The sequence below is a fragment of the Sander lucioperca genome, chromosome 8, assembly GCF_008315115.2.
Source record: "Sander lucioperca isolate FBNREF2018 chromosome 8, SLUC_FBN_1.2, whole genome shotgun sequence".
In the NCBI taxonomy this organism is placed as follows: domain Eukaryota; kingdom Metazoa; phylum Chordata; class Actinopteri; order Perciformes; family Percidae; genus Sander; species Sander lucioperca.
Window position 1 is genome coordinate 30,497,885 of NC_050180.1, and position 16,351 is coordinate 30,514,235.

At 39.7% G+C, this 16,351-nt stretch overlaps 1 protein-coding gene and 1 pseudogene across 3 annotated transcripts in view; one reads left to right on the forward strand and one right to left on the reverse strand.

The window, feature by feature from the left end:
* Positions 1 to 16,234, reverse strand: part of LOC116050441 (C-type lectin domain family 10 member A-like) — a 30,010-nt gene extending 13,776 nt beyond the window's left edge. The window contains exons 1-4 of one of the 3 annotated variants that reach the window (XM_036004500.1): positions 15,830 to 16,234; positions 14,819 to 14,961; positions 14,551 to 14,660; positions 1,758 to 1,956 (exon numbers count right to left, since the gene is read on the reverse strand). In XM_036004500.1, the coding sequence (XP_035860393.1) occupies positions 1,809 to 1,956; positions 14,551 to 14,660; positions 14,819 to 14,961; positions 15,830 to 16,058 (630 nt within the window). In that variant the 5' untranslated portion in view covers positions 16,059 to 16,234 and the 3' untranslated portion in view covers positions 1,758 to 1,808. Of the gene's footprint in view, positions 1 to 1,757; positions 1,957 to 13,800; positions 14,373 to 14,550; positions 14,661 to 14,818; positions 14,962 to 15,829 lie in introns of those variants that run through there. The other 2 variants (XM_036004501.1, XM_031300498.2) reach the window with 2 other exon arrangements.
* LOC116057507 lies at positions 5,115 to 6,878 on the forward strand (annotated as a pseudogene).
* Positions 16,235 to 16,351: the final 117 nt, after the last annotated feature.

The following is a 16,351-nucleotide window of genomic DNA, read 5'->3' on the forward strand; positions in this document are numbered from 1 at the left end:
TATCTTTGATTGCACTCGCACATGCGCAGTAGCCCAGATGTAGATCATGTCAGCTAGCTAGCTCCATAGACAGTAAAAGAGAGGCCGTTTCTCCGACTTCGGTCAGTTACAAGGCAGGATTAGCTGGGAGACTTCTAAATGAGGGCGCACATGTAAGTAGTTATTTTGTAGATTATGGTGAACTTGTGTGTGTTGTAGCAGTGCTTTGAGAACGAGGTAGCATGCTAGCGTTAGCATGCTAACGCTAATGCTACGAGCTAATGGTTGCGGTTAGCCAGCTCGAAGCCGAAGGCAGGACACATTCAGAAACTGTATCTCACTCTAAACAGCATGCATGGATTTTTTTTCAAAGTTTGTATGTGTGTGGAAGCACCAGAGACACAACATAACACCCCAAATCCCAGAAAAAGTGTTTTTTTCATAATATGAGCACTTTAAACAGACTTTTCCCTGTCAGCTCCTGAGTACAAAGCCTGTGTAATGTGCGATTGAGCCCATGTGTGAATAAAGCAGCTCACTGTCGGAGAATTCACAGCAATGGAAGGGTTGATGACGTTTCTATCATGCGGCTGGCATGAAACCGGAAGAAACGGTTGTTTCAAATGAGATTGTCCATGTCAGACGCGTCATTCTCACCTACTCAAAATACTCTGGTTTAGGCGAGGGGTGAAGCCTAGGTAGGGCGTACATGACGCGTTTACACTGCGTTATGGAGCTGTTTTTTAATGTGGTCATAAACAACTCTCTTGCCCTTTCTTGAACTCGTCTGATGATTTTGACGTCGGCCCTTACTGTCAGATGCTTCTGAAACCAGGGTTCTTGCAGGTTTTAGTAAGTCAAATTTAAGACCTTTTAAGACATTTTAAGAACAAAAAGATTGAAATTTAAGACCTTTTCAAATCAAAGAAATTCTGAAAACATCTTTTTTTTGGGACTCCAGCGCCCTCACACCCAGAGTCCCGAATTGATTTTTTTTTTTTTTTTTTTTTTTCACAAAGTCTGCAGCGAGCCTCGTACCTGGAGCTGAGTACCGCTTGTAACCAACAGCGGAAACCGCTGTGATCTAGCCATGTCTCGTTAAAAGTACACTTTCCCATTTTCCACACGTAGGCTTAGCCGAACTTTAACAAACTCTGAGGAGACGCAGAGGTATTTCGCGGGCAGGTATTGCATTTATCACAGGATTTGTAGTTGTATCACCGCGTACGTACCAACATCAATATCCTCCAGAAAGAACTACAACAGACCGAACCAACGTTCTGAGGGCAGCGTTCTGCTGGTTTTGTTACTCAGCAAAGACTCTAGAGCTCCGCTTTGTAGGCTACGACTCGATACTTTTTCTTTCTGGAAATGAACGAGGGTAAAACCTTTTTTAGACCTGACAAAATGAAATTTAAGACCTCAGATTAAAATCTGGCCGTTTTTTAGACGTTTTAAGGCATTAAATTTAAAGTTCAGAATTTTAGACTTTTTAAGACCCCGTGGGAACCCTGTGAAACTAGTTGTCTCTTCAATTAGACACTTTCATTTGTGGTTGCCAACTGGTGGCCCATTTCACACAGGGCCTTGAACCGCTCCTGTGACAACCCTGGCTAGTATTTGTACTCAGTAGATCTTTTACTCATACCTATGTCTGATATATGATACAAATAACTAGACGGTAAATTGCAGGCTCTATCCTACAGTTTTACCAAACTCCTCAGATCATCGCTGACGTAATCTAGGGGTGGGTGAAAGCATAAAACGAAGATCATAGCTTACACTGTAAAAGCATTATTAAATGTATGATCTTAAAACATCCACCAATGTTAAGCTTTTTTCTCACAGATCCACTCCAGAGCAGTTTTACATGACAGGTCATTCCATTCAGAGCTTATAGCTCTGATATGTGCACAGTCCTCGTCGCCCCACCATGGATCTCCACTGCCATTATCAGGCTGGGCCTTCTCCCAGCTCCTAACAAGTTAATGAACAAGAGATTCATGATATTGTAAATCTCTGACATAAACTGTGCAGCAACATTTTATCTTCACTGAACCATAAGGTATATGCCATTGTTAGTTAATCAACAGATTGTTGACAATCTACACAAAGCCAAATGCCTGACACCAGTGCAAATGTGTTGTATATAATCAAACTGACTTCATAATAACGCATCAGCCAAACTTCAACGGTAGCATAATGAGGGTCCCAACATGTTAACCAAAGCATTGAGAACTTTGTAAGTGTACGGACAGTTTATTGAACGAAGAGCTGCGGGAGCTCCGTGAAAGGGCTACGAGAGAGAGAGCTACCGGTAGTCAATGACGCAACACAGCCTCGTACTTCGGGGAACTGGTGGTGTACCTGCAGACATTGTGAAGCTATGGCCACCGAACAGGAGTATCTGTGTTGCAAGGAGTGGGACCTGTTGCGTCGCGATGCCCAAGAGATGCAGTGTTTTGTACAGTCTGAAGATTTCCCCTCTCTGACAAACAGGGCTGTACTTGAAACTTTTTCGGCAACCCAGACCGGAGGGACCAGATGGACGGTTATCCACTGAGTAAGTACACTAGACAAGTTATGCAGAGTGTGATTATTTCAGATATATTGAGCAAATTGCTTTTGATTTTAGTTTGCATCGCCAGCTGTAAGTCATAACTGGTTTCCAAGACGGCGGCATGTAAACATGAACGCGAGTGTCTTTATAATCTCTTTTCAATAAACTGTCTGTACACTTAAAGTTCTCAATGTTTTTGTTAACATTTAGGGACCCTCATTATGCTACCGTTGAAGTTTGGTGATACTTTGAGCCTTTTTAGTTGTATAAATAGCGATTTGTTTTTACGTTCCCTGTGCCCCGAATACTAGCGTTGTAAGCTAATCAGCGGTCCGCACTAGCATCAATTCAAGCTAGAATCTCATTCAATTAGCATGAAAACATATCCCAGAGAGTGACAGAATGGGTACACGTGTTAATAACCCCTAGGTTCATTTTGCGCCGGAATTGTCCTTTAAGTGTGAAAAGTCAGCAGAAAGCACCAGTTCATCCAACTGACAAAACACATACTTTGTCACTCTCCTCTAGTGGTAATTTATCCATGCAGATAATGACAGTCACAATTGAAATAAACTGCATGCTGCACAAACTGAAGCAGACTGCAGCTTCAGCTCTCTGTGAAGTACCAAGCTACAAACTTTACACCCCCTTCTACAGGGGATGTGTAAGATACATTACAGATCAACAATACCCATGCCAATGTGTTAGTGCCCAAGTTAGTTAATGTAACCTTGTCATATAAGGTAGTTTGAGACTTGACTCCAAATTGGGATTTGTCGTCTCTTTTTTTTAAACTTTTAACCTGATTGGCTGATTAATTGTAATTATAACATTTTACCAGAACAAGACAAAAGTTTAAAAAAAACAAAGGTTTTGTACTGTACAGATTATCTTATCTACTAGTGATCATCATGTAACTCTAGATTTAGATTCCTGGGCCACACCAACACAGCGAGAAAGACACAAGGAGTGTATAAAAATAGTATATTATTTTAAAAGTTTAAAAAAAGGACAATATTAAAATGACAATCTCCTCATCAAAAACCCGGGGAGACAATAAAACACATGGATTGTCCAAGGTGAAACAATACCCAAGTCCAGTCCAGCCTGGAGTTAGCTCCGTGTTTCCCCTGTCGCCGGCACAGAATGTCTGCTTCAGCGGGGCTTCGAGTAGCCCATTCCAATCCAGAAATCCAGGACCAGGAATTCCGTGGTGCCGCTCTACGTCTGTCAGTGGAGAAATCGAAAAATCAATGGACAGCCTGCTCGTAGCCCGGCAACTTTAAAACAGTCTCGTGACTAGAGTGATAACTTTCCTTTCCTATACTTCAAGTGGGCTCATCAATAATACTGCCGTGTCTGCTGCTCTGCCGTCGGCCCCTGGATCTGGCACCTTCACAGAAATGAACAACAACTAAAAACGGCTCCTTTAGCTCAAATGCTAAAAACACACACACGCATCAGTGTGGGAGAAAAGGACCACTTCCCTTTAGTCCAGTGGTTCCCAACCTTTTTTCCTTGGCGCCCCCCCTACTTATGTTTAAGAAAAGCTGAGCCCCCCCCTCCGAAACCGAAGTTGAGGTAACTTTCCCTTACTTTCTTTTTTGATACACAGGAGTTATCAGCACTTTTACGTTTCTCCGCCATGTTTCGTTCATAAAATAGTGATGCCGTGGCGGCAGGAAAAACGAGGATGATAGCAGCTAGCAGCTAGCAGCTGACCTGATGACAGCAAGGGTCCCAGGTTAAGAGGTCCCGGAGGTTTGGCCTACTAAGTAGCCTGCCTACAAGTTTAAGCGAGAACAAAAATATATAGTTTTTATGCAGACTTTTGTATACATTATATATTCTAGTGTATTATCATAATTTTTTTTTTACCTCAACCTTAAACCAGATAAAGACTTGCGCTGTGATCTTTGCCGCCCTCCTTAGGGGTCCCCTTACCCCAGGTTGGGAACCATTGCTTTAGTCGGAGTTTTGTGAGCGTTGACACTGCAGAGTCTGGGATTCGGCTCCACCAGGGCACAGGAGATCCAGTCAGCAGCAACACCAAGGGAAAAGAAGATCAGCAAGTCAGTCCGCTGCAGCACACGGCGTCCATCCGCCCAGAGCGTTGTCCTCCTTGGTAAGCGATCTAGCCTCCTTTTATTGGGAGTGGTCTGATCAGCTGGCAAATCAGATCGCTGATGTGAACGGGGTTCTACAGGACTGGTGTGTCAATTAGTGTTTGTTGTTGCAGTTTGTGAAAGAGGGAAAACAGTACTATCAATTGTCCAGCAACATCACAGCAAACAAGGGAAAATCACAGCAAACAATATAATAAATTAATCCACAGCAAACAAGGAAAAATCACAGCAAACAAATATGAAAGTTTTAAAGCAAAAATCGCTATATAAATCAATAACAATTTCCAAAATAAAGTAAGGTTAACCATCAATCACACTGCTCCACTTGTTTTATATTATATGACAATCACATGTAGTGTGACTCTTATGCAACCAAGCAAAGGCGAGAGAGAATAGTTAACAGTTGAGTCAGCAGTTTGTAAATTTGACATTCAGTATACAAAACACCAGGGGCCTATACCATGAAGCTGGTTTAGGTGGCTAGCCAGCTATGTTTCAGTTTAGTTTCCACCAACCCTGGGTTTTAGGTACTATGAAAGTAGCTTGGCTTTAATCGGTGTTCGTTGCCATGGTATCTTAAGCTGCACGGCTAACCTGCTCCGGGGCAGGTTATGTTCTGGATTCGAGATCTCAGTCAGAAGTTTGACCAATCAGCGGTGAGCAAAGAAACATATAGGTGACGTAATTAATTCCCAGCTTCTGTTCTCTGTTGCAATCATTTCAATGGCTTCACCTTTTCTTCCAAATCCTGTGGACATCTCAGCGCAAATTGTTAGACGAGCACTTCGTAGAGAAAGAGTTTTTAGGGACAGACAAAATCCCCTTGACTTTCCTGATACTTACTTGTATGAAAGATACAGATATTCCGCGGAAGGAATAACTTATCTTTGCGAACTTCTTGAGCCGCACATAACAAATGTGACTCGTCGAAGCCATGCACTTACTGTACCGCAAATGGTATGTATTGCGTTGCGTTTCTTCGCAAGTGGTACATACTTGTATGCGGTCGGAGATGCGGAGAACCTAGGGAAAAACACGGTTTGTCAAACCATTCGCAAGGTGGTCCTCGCACTGCAGGGGTACATAAATAGCTTCATTGTGTTTCCTGGACATTTATCGACCATGTCCATAAAAGAGGGATTTTATAAAATTGCCGGTAAGATATATTGATAGGGTGACGTGAACAAATTTAACCTTTCACAATCTTTTTTTTTCCTTCAAAAAGCAGCTTGCACTTAGAGCACTTAAGTATTATACAATAGTCTACAGTAGCTACATGTTAAGAATGGTTTTTTATATATATATATATATATATATATACTTTTTCATATGAAAGGAGTCATTGGAGCAATGGACTGCACACATGTTGCAATCTCCACAGCTCTAGGAGAACATGAGGCAGATTATGTGAACAGAAAGGCCTTTCACAACCTTAATGTTCAGGTAGGGCTACTATATATATGTGATGATTTTTATTTGCATGAATGCATGATCACAAGCTTGGATTCCAAATGGCCTGGCTCAGTGCATGACTCATGAACTTTCCATGAGTCTATGTTGTGTCAGCGCTTTGAGGAAGGCAAGTTAAATTTGGTACAGTACAAAACATGTTAAAGTGTTTATTTTAATTGTGACAGCAAAACTTTTTTTTTTTTTTTTCCCATTTTCTGTTCTATGACAGGGCTTTTTGATGGCCTGTTGGTAGGAGACAGGGGTTAAGCATGCCAGAGGTTTTTGCTAACCCCCTATCCTGACCCTCAGACAGGGCCACAAAACCGCTTCAATGTGGCCCTCAGTAAAACCAGGGTCAAGATCGAGATGACCTTTGGCATCCTAAAGGCACGTTTCAACTGCCTTAGGCGCTTAAGAGTGTCACCAGAGCGGGCATCACAGATAGTGGCTGCATGTGCCATTCTGCACAATATAGCCACTATCAGAAAGGAGCGAGTACCACCACAAAACCAGCTTCTCCCAGATGAAATTGACCCCATCACACTTGACCACCCAGCTGGCGAAGCTGTCAGAGATGCAATCACAACACAATATTTTACTTAATAAAAACACATTCACACTGCAGATAGGTCTCAAACTGTTTTATTGGTCATGTGGCTATAGGGAGGAAAAAGAGAGCAAGAGAAAGTTATATTAATAAATATTCATGGTGTTCACACTAAAGGGTTACTTGATTAAATAAGTTAACATACTGAGATCTGTTTTTTTTTCCAGCTGATTGATCTCCAATTTAATTTTTTTTATTTGGAGCCTCCTCAGCTCACAGTCCAGTGTTGTATCTGACGATTTACAACTTTGACTTATGTTTAATTACGCCTACATATATTCAATTCAAATGTATTCCATATTGTACTATGTTATCGAGGTTATGGTGAGAGAGTTGGAGCCCTGTACATGAGCGAGGATGTAGATGCTGGGTCTGGGAGGATAACAGGAAAGGGGCCCTGATAAATATATGTCCTGGTAAATATGTATTCTGTCATTTTGCAGCTAAATAACTAGTTTAGGCACAGTTAACTAACGACCTTGGAGAGGCCTACAGGAAACCCATATTTAACAGCGTATAGGGAACATGTTTGTTATAAGATTATGCTATGAGGTTGAGTACATTAGCAGAGGGGCCCCAGGAACACACATACACCCTCCCACTTTAGGTCATACAATGCATAGAATATATATATATACCCTGTGTTAACAGCAGAACGAGAGAGCGACATATTTTGAAGATTGCGTCGGTCGTCTCTCCAGATGTCCATGGAGTCTGTAAATTGATGCTGTAATCTCTGATATAATAAACCTTTTTATAATCGAGAGCAGTGTCAACGAAGTTCCTTCTCCACACATCCAACGACGCAGTGCTGCAGCTAAATATACCACACCAGCTCCTTTAGTGAACAGTCTAGTTCGAGACTCCTTTTGAAAAGGGCCCTGACTGAGTCTGTTTCCACCTGAAACAATTCCACCACAAACAATCATCACAAGTTTTCTGGAGGTTAATCAAATCACATAAAGTGGCATGACTTTTTACAAACATAGATAATTTTTGTCAAGGGTGTAAAGTATTACCTTGTCAGGTTGTGAAAAATCCTACAATAAAAGAGATGTGTAAGGGCCAGTCACTTAATTATGTTAATTATGAAACATTCAAGTGTGTGCCATAATAAAAAGCCCATGCTGGGCATTCACCTCAGCAACTGTCTCAGAACACAGAGTCTTCATTTGCTTCACCCTAATAAGTAAAAGTATGCCAATGTAAACCATAACTGTTATAAAGGTTATGTTCATGGTGTTCTGTCTGCTGTATACTGACCTCTGTGTGGGAGACTGTGTGCATGTGTGCTGGCTTCAACAGGGACACTGTATTTCCCTCTACTGCAGAACATAGAGTCAGCCATATTTAACCCTTTTTTTTTTTAAATTACTAGTAATGCATTGAACACACATACCCAGTGTCACTTGCGTCGAGGAGCCAGCACCAGGGTCAGATTGCACAGCACCTGAAACCCCATCCATAATTGGCCGCCCCTTATTATTACTCAAAGCCAACTCCTCCGCCAGTGTATTCTGCAGGAGGTGGCCCTCCCCCAGTTTTCCGGATTTCACATTTTTTTCTGTTTGTGATAAAATGTTCACAAAAATAATAAAAGGTTGTGGTAAATACTCACCACTTTGAATTATATTTTTTATATTTTGTCTTGATCTGCTGACAAGAACGTTTGGAGTTGGGGTTGCATCTAAAAATCAATTAATATTAACCTTTCTTAGGATGTCAAAGCCAATACATTCACATTTTACACACATACATATATAGCACACACATACATATATAGCATATATATATATTAGGGCTGTCAAAATAACGCGTTAAAAAAAATAACGCAGATTAACGCATTCCATATTGACGTTTGACCCGGAGCCGTTCTAGCCACCATTCGACTGTAAAATGAAGGAGGGAGACGAGAATGTGCTGCCTGGATCATTAACTGGAACATTTACTTGTAAAAATCTTCTTCCTGCCAACCCTGGCTACCGAAATCTGGTGCCACTGATATGTCTGCTCTTCTCTCTGATGCTCTGAAGACGATACAGGCAACACAAACACCGCTGCATGTGACGCTAGTTAACACTATACTCGACAACAGCTAACGTTAGCCTACCGCTAGATAGTTAGTTAACACTATACTCAACAGCAGCTAACGTTAGCCTACCGCTAGCTAGTTAACACTATACTCGACAGCAGCTAACGTTAGCCTACCGCTAGCTAGTTAACACTATACTCGACAGCAGCTAACGTTAGCCTACCGCTAGCTAGTAGCTGGATTAAACACGGTTACAATGCTGACAGCTAACGCTGAACGGTGTAAAGTTTGACTGTGTTTTACTGTAGAGGACTGTGACTCAACACCAAGATGTAACAATCTGCAGCTGCCGTCGGAAAAACAATACAGACGGTGCGTTCAATGAAGCTGGTAAACTACAGCTTCGTGGTGCATTTGGTTATTGAAAATGTCCTCGGTGGTTGTTTTTGTCGTTCAACAGCAATTTACTAGTGAAATAAGTTATTGTTATTGTTATACATTATTATTAAATCATTTAATTTTGACCATATGGCCTTAGCAATAAACAAGCCGTTCTTTAATGTCACCAACTGCTGTTTAGTACCCTTTGTTTTGTTTTCTTTTTTTACTTTCTTAAAAAGTATCGGTTCAGGCACCGTTAATTATGTATGTGATTAATTTCGATTAATTAATCACAGAGTCTGTAATTAATTAGATTAATTTTTTAAATCGATTGACAGCCCTAATATATATATAAATACACACATTTTCATTTTGTTTAATACATTTTTAATATGATTAGCCTATATTCATAATTTTACATTAATGGCCTATAGAATGTATTTCTTTAACTTACGCATTAACGCAATCAGCAATCTTCCTCCAAGATTGTTCTCTTGCTTTGGCAGCAGAGACGGTATTACTGCGTGCTTGAAAAACATTTTTATATTCTTCATATTTCTGAAGAATAATTTCTTGCTCCTCCGCGGAAAAATATATTGCTCTCGCTCTATCCATATCGAACGTGATTGGTTGTTCGGTGCCGACGTCACTCTTTTATGTGCATGCGCGCGTGGAGTAATCAGAGTTTAAGGATCAAAGCCTGGGCTGACAGAGAAAGTTGATGAGCTGCGTCATGGTACCAATAAAGCCTGATTGCATCGGTTTGGTTTTGTCAACTCTAAACCAATCCTGCAACCCTGAGTTTGTTCAACTACCATCATGGTACAGGCCCCAGGTCACTCCCCTAGTAAACAAAAAAAAAATCAGCTGGTTATAGAGCATTCTCCTACTGTACCCCTCATCTGTGGAATGGCCTCCCATTACATGTTAAAGAAGCTCACTCAGTTGACATTTTTAAATCTAGACTGAAAACCCACCTCTACTCATTATACTATAGCCAACCATAACACATCATCTTTTCTGCGTCCTTCACAAACAAACCGTTTCACATATTGACTTATGTTGCTGGTTTTGTATGGTTTATTATTCCTGCTTTAATGCTGTCCAATTGTTTTGTTGCTGTGTGTGTGTGTGTGTGTGTGTGTGTGTGTGTGTGTGTGTGTGTGTGTGTGTCATCATGGCAAGATGTGGTCCTGGATACACATACTGTAGTGGGAACTACCCATATCCTACCCTGGTTTTATACCGGCTATGGAACTACTACAGAAGAGGATTTGAGTACTTTGCCAGGTGTTTATATTTCTGTCTGGCCAGATTTTGTCTCTGCAAATAGCGTCAAAACTGCACAAGATGTGATTACAAAACTTTACAGGTGTTTACTTGAGGTTAACATGAATGCCTAATTCAAAGATGGTCGTGGTCCGTACAAGCGCACTGGAAGTAGATGGGTAGGAATTTGGGAATTGCCACACACCCCTCAATATACGCCCCTGGTCCGATTTGGCATCGTCGCTGGTGTGATTCCATCGCAAGATTTTCTCTATTTATGTTTCATTAAAATAAATTGTTTTATTAATTATCTGGACCTTCTTCTATTGTATGTTACTTCCTCATTACACAGTAATGCACCATGTCTGCAAGTCTCTGTATGTCTCTTGTACCCAGTCTTGACAGTTATGTTTCCCTAGTACAAAATATGTTTTTTTGCATCCACGTCATAGAGACAAAGTTACTGTAGTTACACAAGTGAATTTTTTTCCTAACTCTACCCAATGAACAGGGCTCAAAAATCAAGTTAATTTTGGCACCTAACCCACCTATGTAATATGTAGCAGTCAGCAGCATTATGATTGGAATTAGGGATGCTCAATTGTGGACAAAATCATAATCATCACAATTATTTTGGTCAATATTGAAATCACAATTATTTCACACGATTAATTATTGACTTTTGGAAAGAAAATTGCATATATTGCACTTAAAAAAACAGTGAAACAAATCAACAGTAAAAACACCTTGAACTGTGAAGTGACTTAATACTTTTCCTGTTGAACCTTTTGAATTTCCCTTAAATAATTTAAATGTTGGCTGAGAGAGTTTGCTTGATGCCTGTTTTTATCCTAAGCTCTACTTAGATAGCTTTATACACATATACCTTCTGGGTCAAATTCTCTGTTCACAAACTGTGAAATTACATATTGAACTTTTTTTATGAATTAAATTAAAAAAGCTGCTTTTTAATTTCAAACAAACCCACAAACAGATGAAAATGAGCTAAAAACCAAATGAGAATACATGAAGGAGACAATGACAGCATAAAGGCAGGGCAACCCAATGTAAATAAAAACTAAAATAGACATCTTAATAAAATATGAGCAGAATAATGCTCCTAAAATTCATACTCTGATATCTGAATGTGATTTTAGAGTCACAGTGGACACCGAGGCCGATGATCCCAGCCAGCAGGAAAACACTCAGCAGCCCCAGACAGAGAACAACAGCTCCATAAAATCTCCTCTCTGAGCTCCTGGGACTTAAACAGAGAAGAAACAAAAAAGGAAAACAACCAATCATACAACAGTAATAATGACGAATAATAAATACATATGTTCACATTCTTACCCTTCTGATTTGTCGAAGATCTTGGGACAACACGTTTGGCATAATGACCATTGGCATAGATTCCCTCCATTGCTAACAAGGATGTCAACTATTTCCTAGGTCAGCTCTGCAGCACAGACTGCACTGATGAAACTCCTGTTGGTTATAATTTCTCTCCCCCACCCCCCCAAAAAAAGAGGTGTTTCAGAGGTGATAATAATAACTAATAAAGTTCTACATCTGTGTAATGATCGTCACATGAACACATACAGTACATACTGTGAGTACTAAAGTTATTTTCAACTGGGATTCAGAATGAGTTGCAGACTTCAACAGAATCAGAATCAGCTTTATTTGCCAGATATGAGGACACATGCGAGGAATTTTGCTTTGGATTATACATTGTTCACAATGTGCTTACTCATACAAAACAAACAACAACAAAAACAAACAATATATACACACTATAAACAGAAACAATATAGACAGGTTGAGGCAGTAGTGCAATGAAGAGTGCAAAGTGTGCAGGAGTAAATTGTTTTTGTGATAAATTATTATTTTAATTATGGAGCATAGTGCAAAGGATGCTGGAATAAATAAGTATTATGTTATTATATAAGTATTATATTACAATATGAACAGTATGAACAGCTCTGAAATAGAGAATGATGAATAAATAATAGGAGTGAATCAATGAGCAGGGAACTACCAGGACCCTTAGAAGAGGCCCTAAGAGAAATGAAAATCAAGTATTACTTGTCATTTTATATTTGATATTCTCAAATTTAGTATTCAAATATTTCCAAAACAGATTAAACATTTCAAACACCTCTGCATCTTGCTCTGCGTTGAAAAATTCCAGAAAGAAAAAGACAAGAAAAGTACAAGTGTCCCACCTCAGGGGGATCTTACCTTGGTCAGAGAAAACTGCAAGGAGCTTTTTGGTTGGTGGTTGCTATACATGTATATTGTTTAAGCAACTAGCAAGGTCATTTTGGGAAATTCTAATTTGCTCTTAGTTAGACGAGACAACTTAAGACAATTTAAGACTGGAGGACACATTAAGACAACTGTTGGATGGAATGGCACAAAATGTGATACAGACAAACCAACAGGATCAAATGTGGTGTTCCTCTGACTTTGACACTGCCTCGGGTATGAATGTTGTGAAGCTAAACTCAAGTACATTGTGTCAAAAAATTCATCATTTTAAATAAAGAGACATCAACTTACTGACCCAATGAGCAATAATGTATTTGGAAATCTACTGATCCTGTAAAGAGGTGTAATAAGAAGCCTAACAGCATGACAGTGCAATAGAAAGAGAGATCGTCTTCAGACCAGTAGACAAAGCGTGCAGGGCGGCTGTTTAGACGGGAGGTAAAAGACAACAGAGGGTTCCTGCAGAATTAACTGAAAAACGGTCATGAACACAAAAAGAAAAGAAATATTAATGCACTCAAAGAACATTGAGAACTATTTTTATTACTGTTCTTGATTACACGCACTCACACAAAAATCAGCTACCATTATAACATAGAACAACAAGTGACACTTGATGAAGCCTGTTACCAGTTTGCAAATGTAGCATTCAGTATAAAACAGTAGAATTTGTCACCTGTGAGGAGATTACAATGTAGTGACATGCAGGGAAAGAGGCCACCATTTTGCCAGGGGTCTATAATCAGATATTGTTTTCATAAATTTAGGTTTGATTCATGAAATTTCTAATTTTGGAAAGAAATTGATCCTTAATCATAAAGTAGATACTAAACAGATCTCATCACAATGCAGGGTGAATAAAATCTAAATACCATACACAAGCACTCACTCTGATCCACAAAATGACACATGGTCTAAAATAATCAAGAGACATTTCTCTCAGTCCCTCACCTTCTACTTTCTTTGAGTTTACACCCTGAACTCCGATCGCTTCGAGGAACAGCAACCGGATTCTCCGAGCTACCAAGCTAACGTTACATGCTGAAAATGGTTTTGAAGAAAATTTGGATTGTACAACGTGTCAGGCCTGCTTGGTTATTTGTGGAAATGATTGTAAAGATTCACAAAAAATAGGTTTATGGCATTTACTCTTAAACTGGGATGTTTTGGGACATTGGCGGGGATTCGCTATGGTCAAAATACACACACGCATACACTAGTAAGAGCAAATTATGTTGAACCATGTATGTGTACTGTATGGCGTTAACAGTGTATGTGTGGAGGGGCCAGACCTTCCTCCGCAGCGCTGTGGAGATAGGTCTGGCAATGCGAGACTAGGGTTGCTGTGGCCTGTGATGAAGACAGGAATTGGTGACATTGCAGCTTATATTATATATAGATTAATCAGGCATTTTATACATACATATTAGTCCCAGTATTTTGTGTTCACTGATACCCTGTTATGGATGCACATCATGAGGGAGATCATAGCTTACACTGTAAAATGCATTATCAAATGTATGATCTCATAACATACACCTATGTTAAGCTTTTTTCTCACAGATCCCATACATAACAGATTTACATGACAGGTCATTCCACTCAGTGGTGTAAGGTCCAATATGTGCACAGTCCTCTTCGCCCCACAGTGGATCTCCACCACCATTATCAGGCTGCCCTCTCCTCCAGTTTCTAACAAATTAATTAAAAAGTATCATGATACTGCAAATCTCTGACATGAACACAGTTCCTCAGTGTCACATAATGCTCTCCAGGTTGATGACTGGGGCATCAAGTGTCTGTAGAAACAATTCTGCTTCGAGCGAATTATATAAGTTAATGTATATATTAAATCAAAGTGAAGCTTTACTTCAGAGTCAGTGGAGTTCCATCTACCCATTTCCAGGTCCCCTCCTCATCTCTGTCAGTCAAACCAATCCAATACTGAGTATTTTGTTTTATGAATTTAGAGAGAAACGTCTGTAAAAGAAATCCACATCACATTTTAGTTTTAACCACAATATGTGAGCAGTTTACAAGTATTTGTCTCCACACAAAACTTAACTTTAATCTAATCATCATTATTACATATTACCTAGAAAAAATAAGTAAATCCTGTATACTATCATGGACTGTACCTGCTCTTCAGAGCTGTCTATCACCACCAGATCTGCTCCTCTGTCTCTGCAGTATTGTCTGCCTTTCTCCCAGGAACCAGACTCAGCAGAGAGGAGATAACAGGAAGAACTCAACATCCTCCATTCAGCAGGACATGTTTTCTCTGTAAGATACAAACAAGATACATTACAGATCAACAAGACTCATGTTAATGTGTTATGTAATTCTGCAGATGTCAACTTTTTTAATGATGGTGCTCATTTGGTTAATTTAACCTCATCAGATGGTTTGAGACTTGACTGGTTTTGGACCAAATTGATTATATAGATTATCTATCTATATATCTATTATCTACTAATGATCATCGTATACATTTTGACTCTTGTGCAACCAAGCACAGACAAGAGAGAATTGTCACAGAGGAGAATATAATGTAACAATGTAGCGACATGCAGAAAAAGAGGACACAATTTTGCCAGGGTCTATAATCATGTATTGTTTTCATAAATTTAGGTTTGATTAAAAAAAATTCAAATTTTTGACTAAAATTGGCTACTAAATCATAAAGAAGATCTCATCACAATGCAGGGTGACTGAATAAAAATGTTACTCTTCAGACACGGAGGACAGCTCGTTATCACTGGCCTGGAGACACTCAGGTCAGGTTGGCAGCTGATCCACCTAATGTCACATGGTCAGAAATAATAAAGAGACATTTCTCAGAAACACAAAACACCTTCTGCATTCATGTCATGTCTAATTGATTTCACAAAACTTGATATCCTTTTTTTGCCCCATGATAGTGAAAGATAATCATACTAAGCAACCACTTTGCACTTTGGTCAAATATGGATGTTTTTAAACATGCTATATAAATAAAACTGAACTGAACCAATGACATGTCAAAGGGCGTGAGCCTATTTTCCTCAAATCGAGCAGCCCTACCAAAATCACAGATCTCATCACAATACAAGGTGACTGAGTAAATATTTTACAGCAAGTAAATCTAAATACCAGACACAAGCACTCACTCTGTTTGGACCAACGTTGAAGCCTGTCCAACTCTTTAGCCATTTCAGTGATGCTGGAGTTCAGCCGGTCTCTCTCTTCAGTCAGGGAAGATGAGTTGTCATCACTGGCCTGGAGACACTCAGTCAGGTTGGCTTTGATAGTGGAGAGCTCTGCAGCGGATCCACGTAATGACACATGGTCAGAAATAATCAAGAGACATTTCTCAGAAACACAAAACACCTTCTGCATTCATGTCATGTCTAATTTATTTCACAAAACTTGATATCCTTTTTTGCCCCATGATAGTGAAAGATAATCATACTAACCAACCTATGACATGTCAAAAGGCGTGAGCCTATTTTCCTCAAATCAAGCAGCCCTACCAAAATCACAGATCTCATCACAATGCAAGGTGACTGAGTAAAAATGTTACAGCAAGCAAATCTAAATACCAGACCTAAGCACTCACTCTGTTGAAGCCTGTCCAACATTTTAGTCATTTCAGTGAGGCTGGAGTTCAGCCGGTCTCTCTCTTCAGTCAC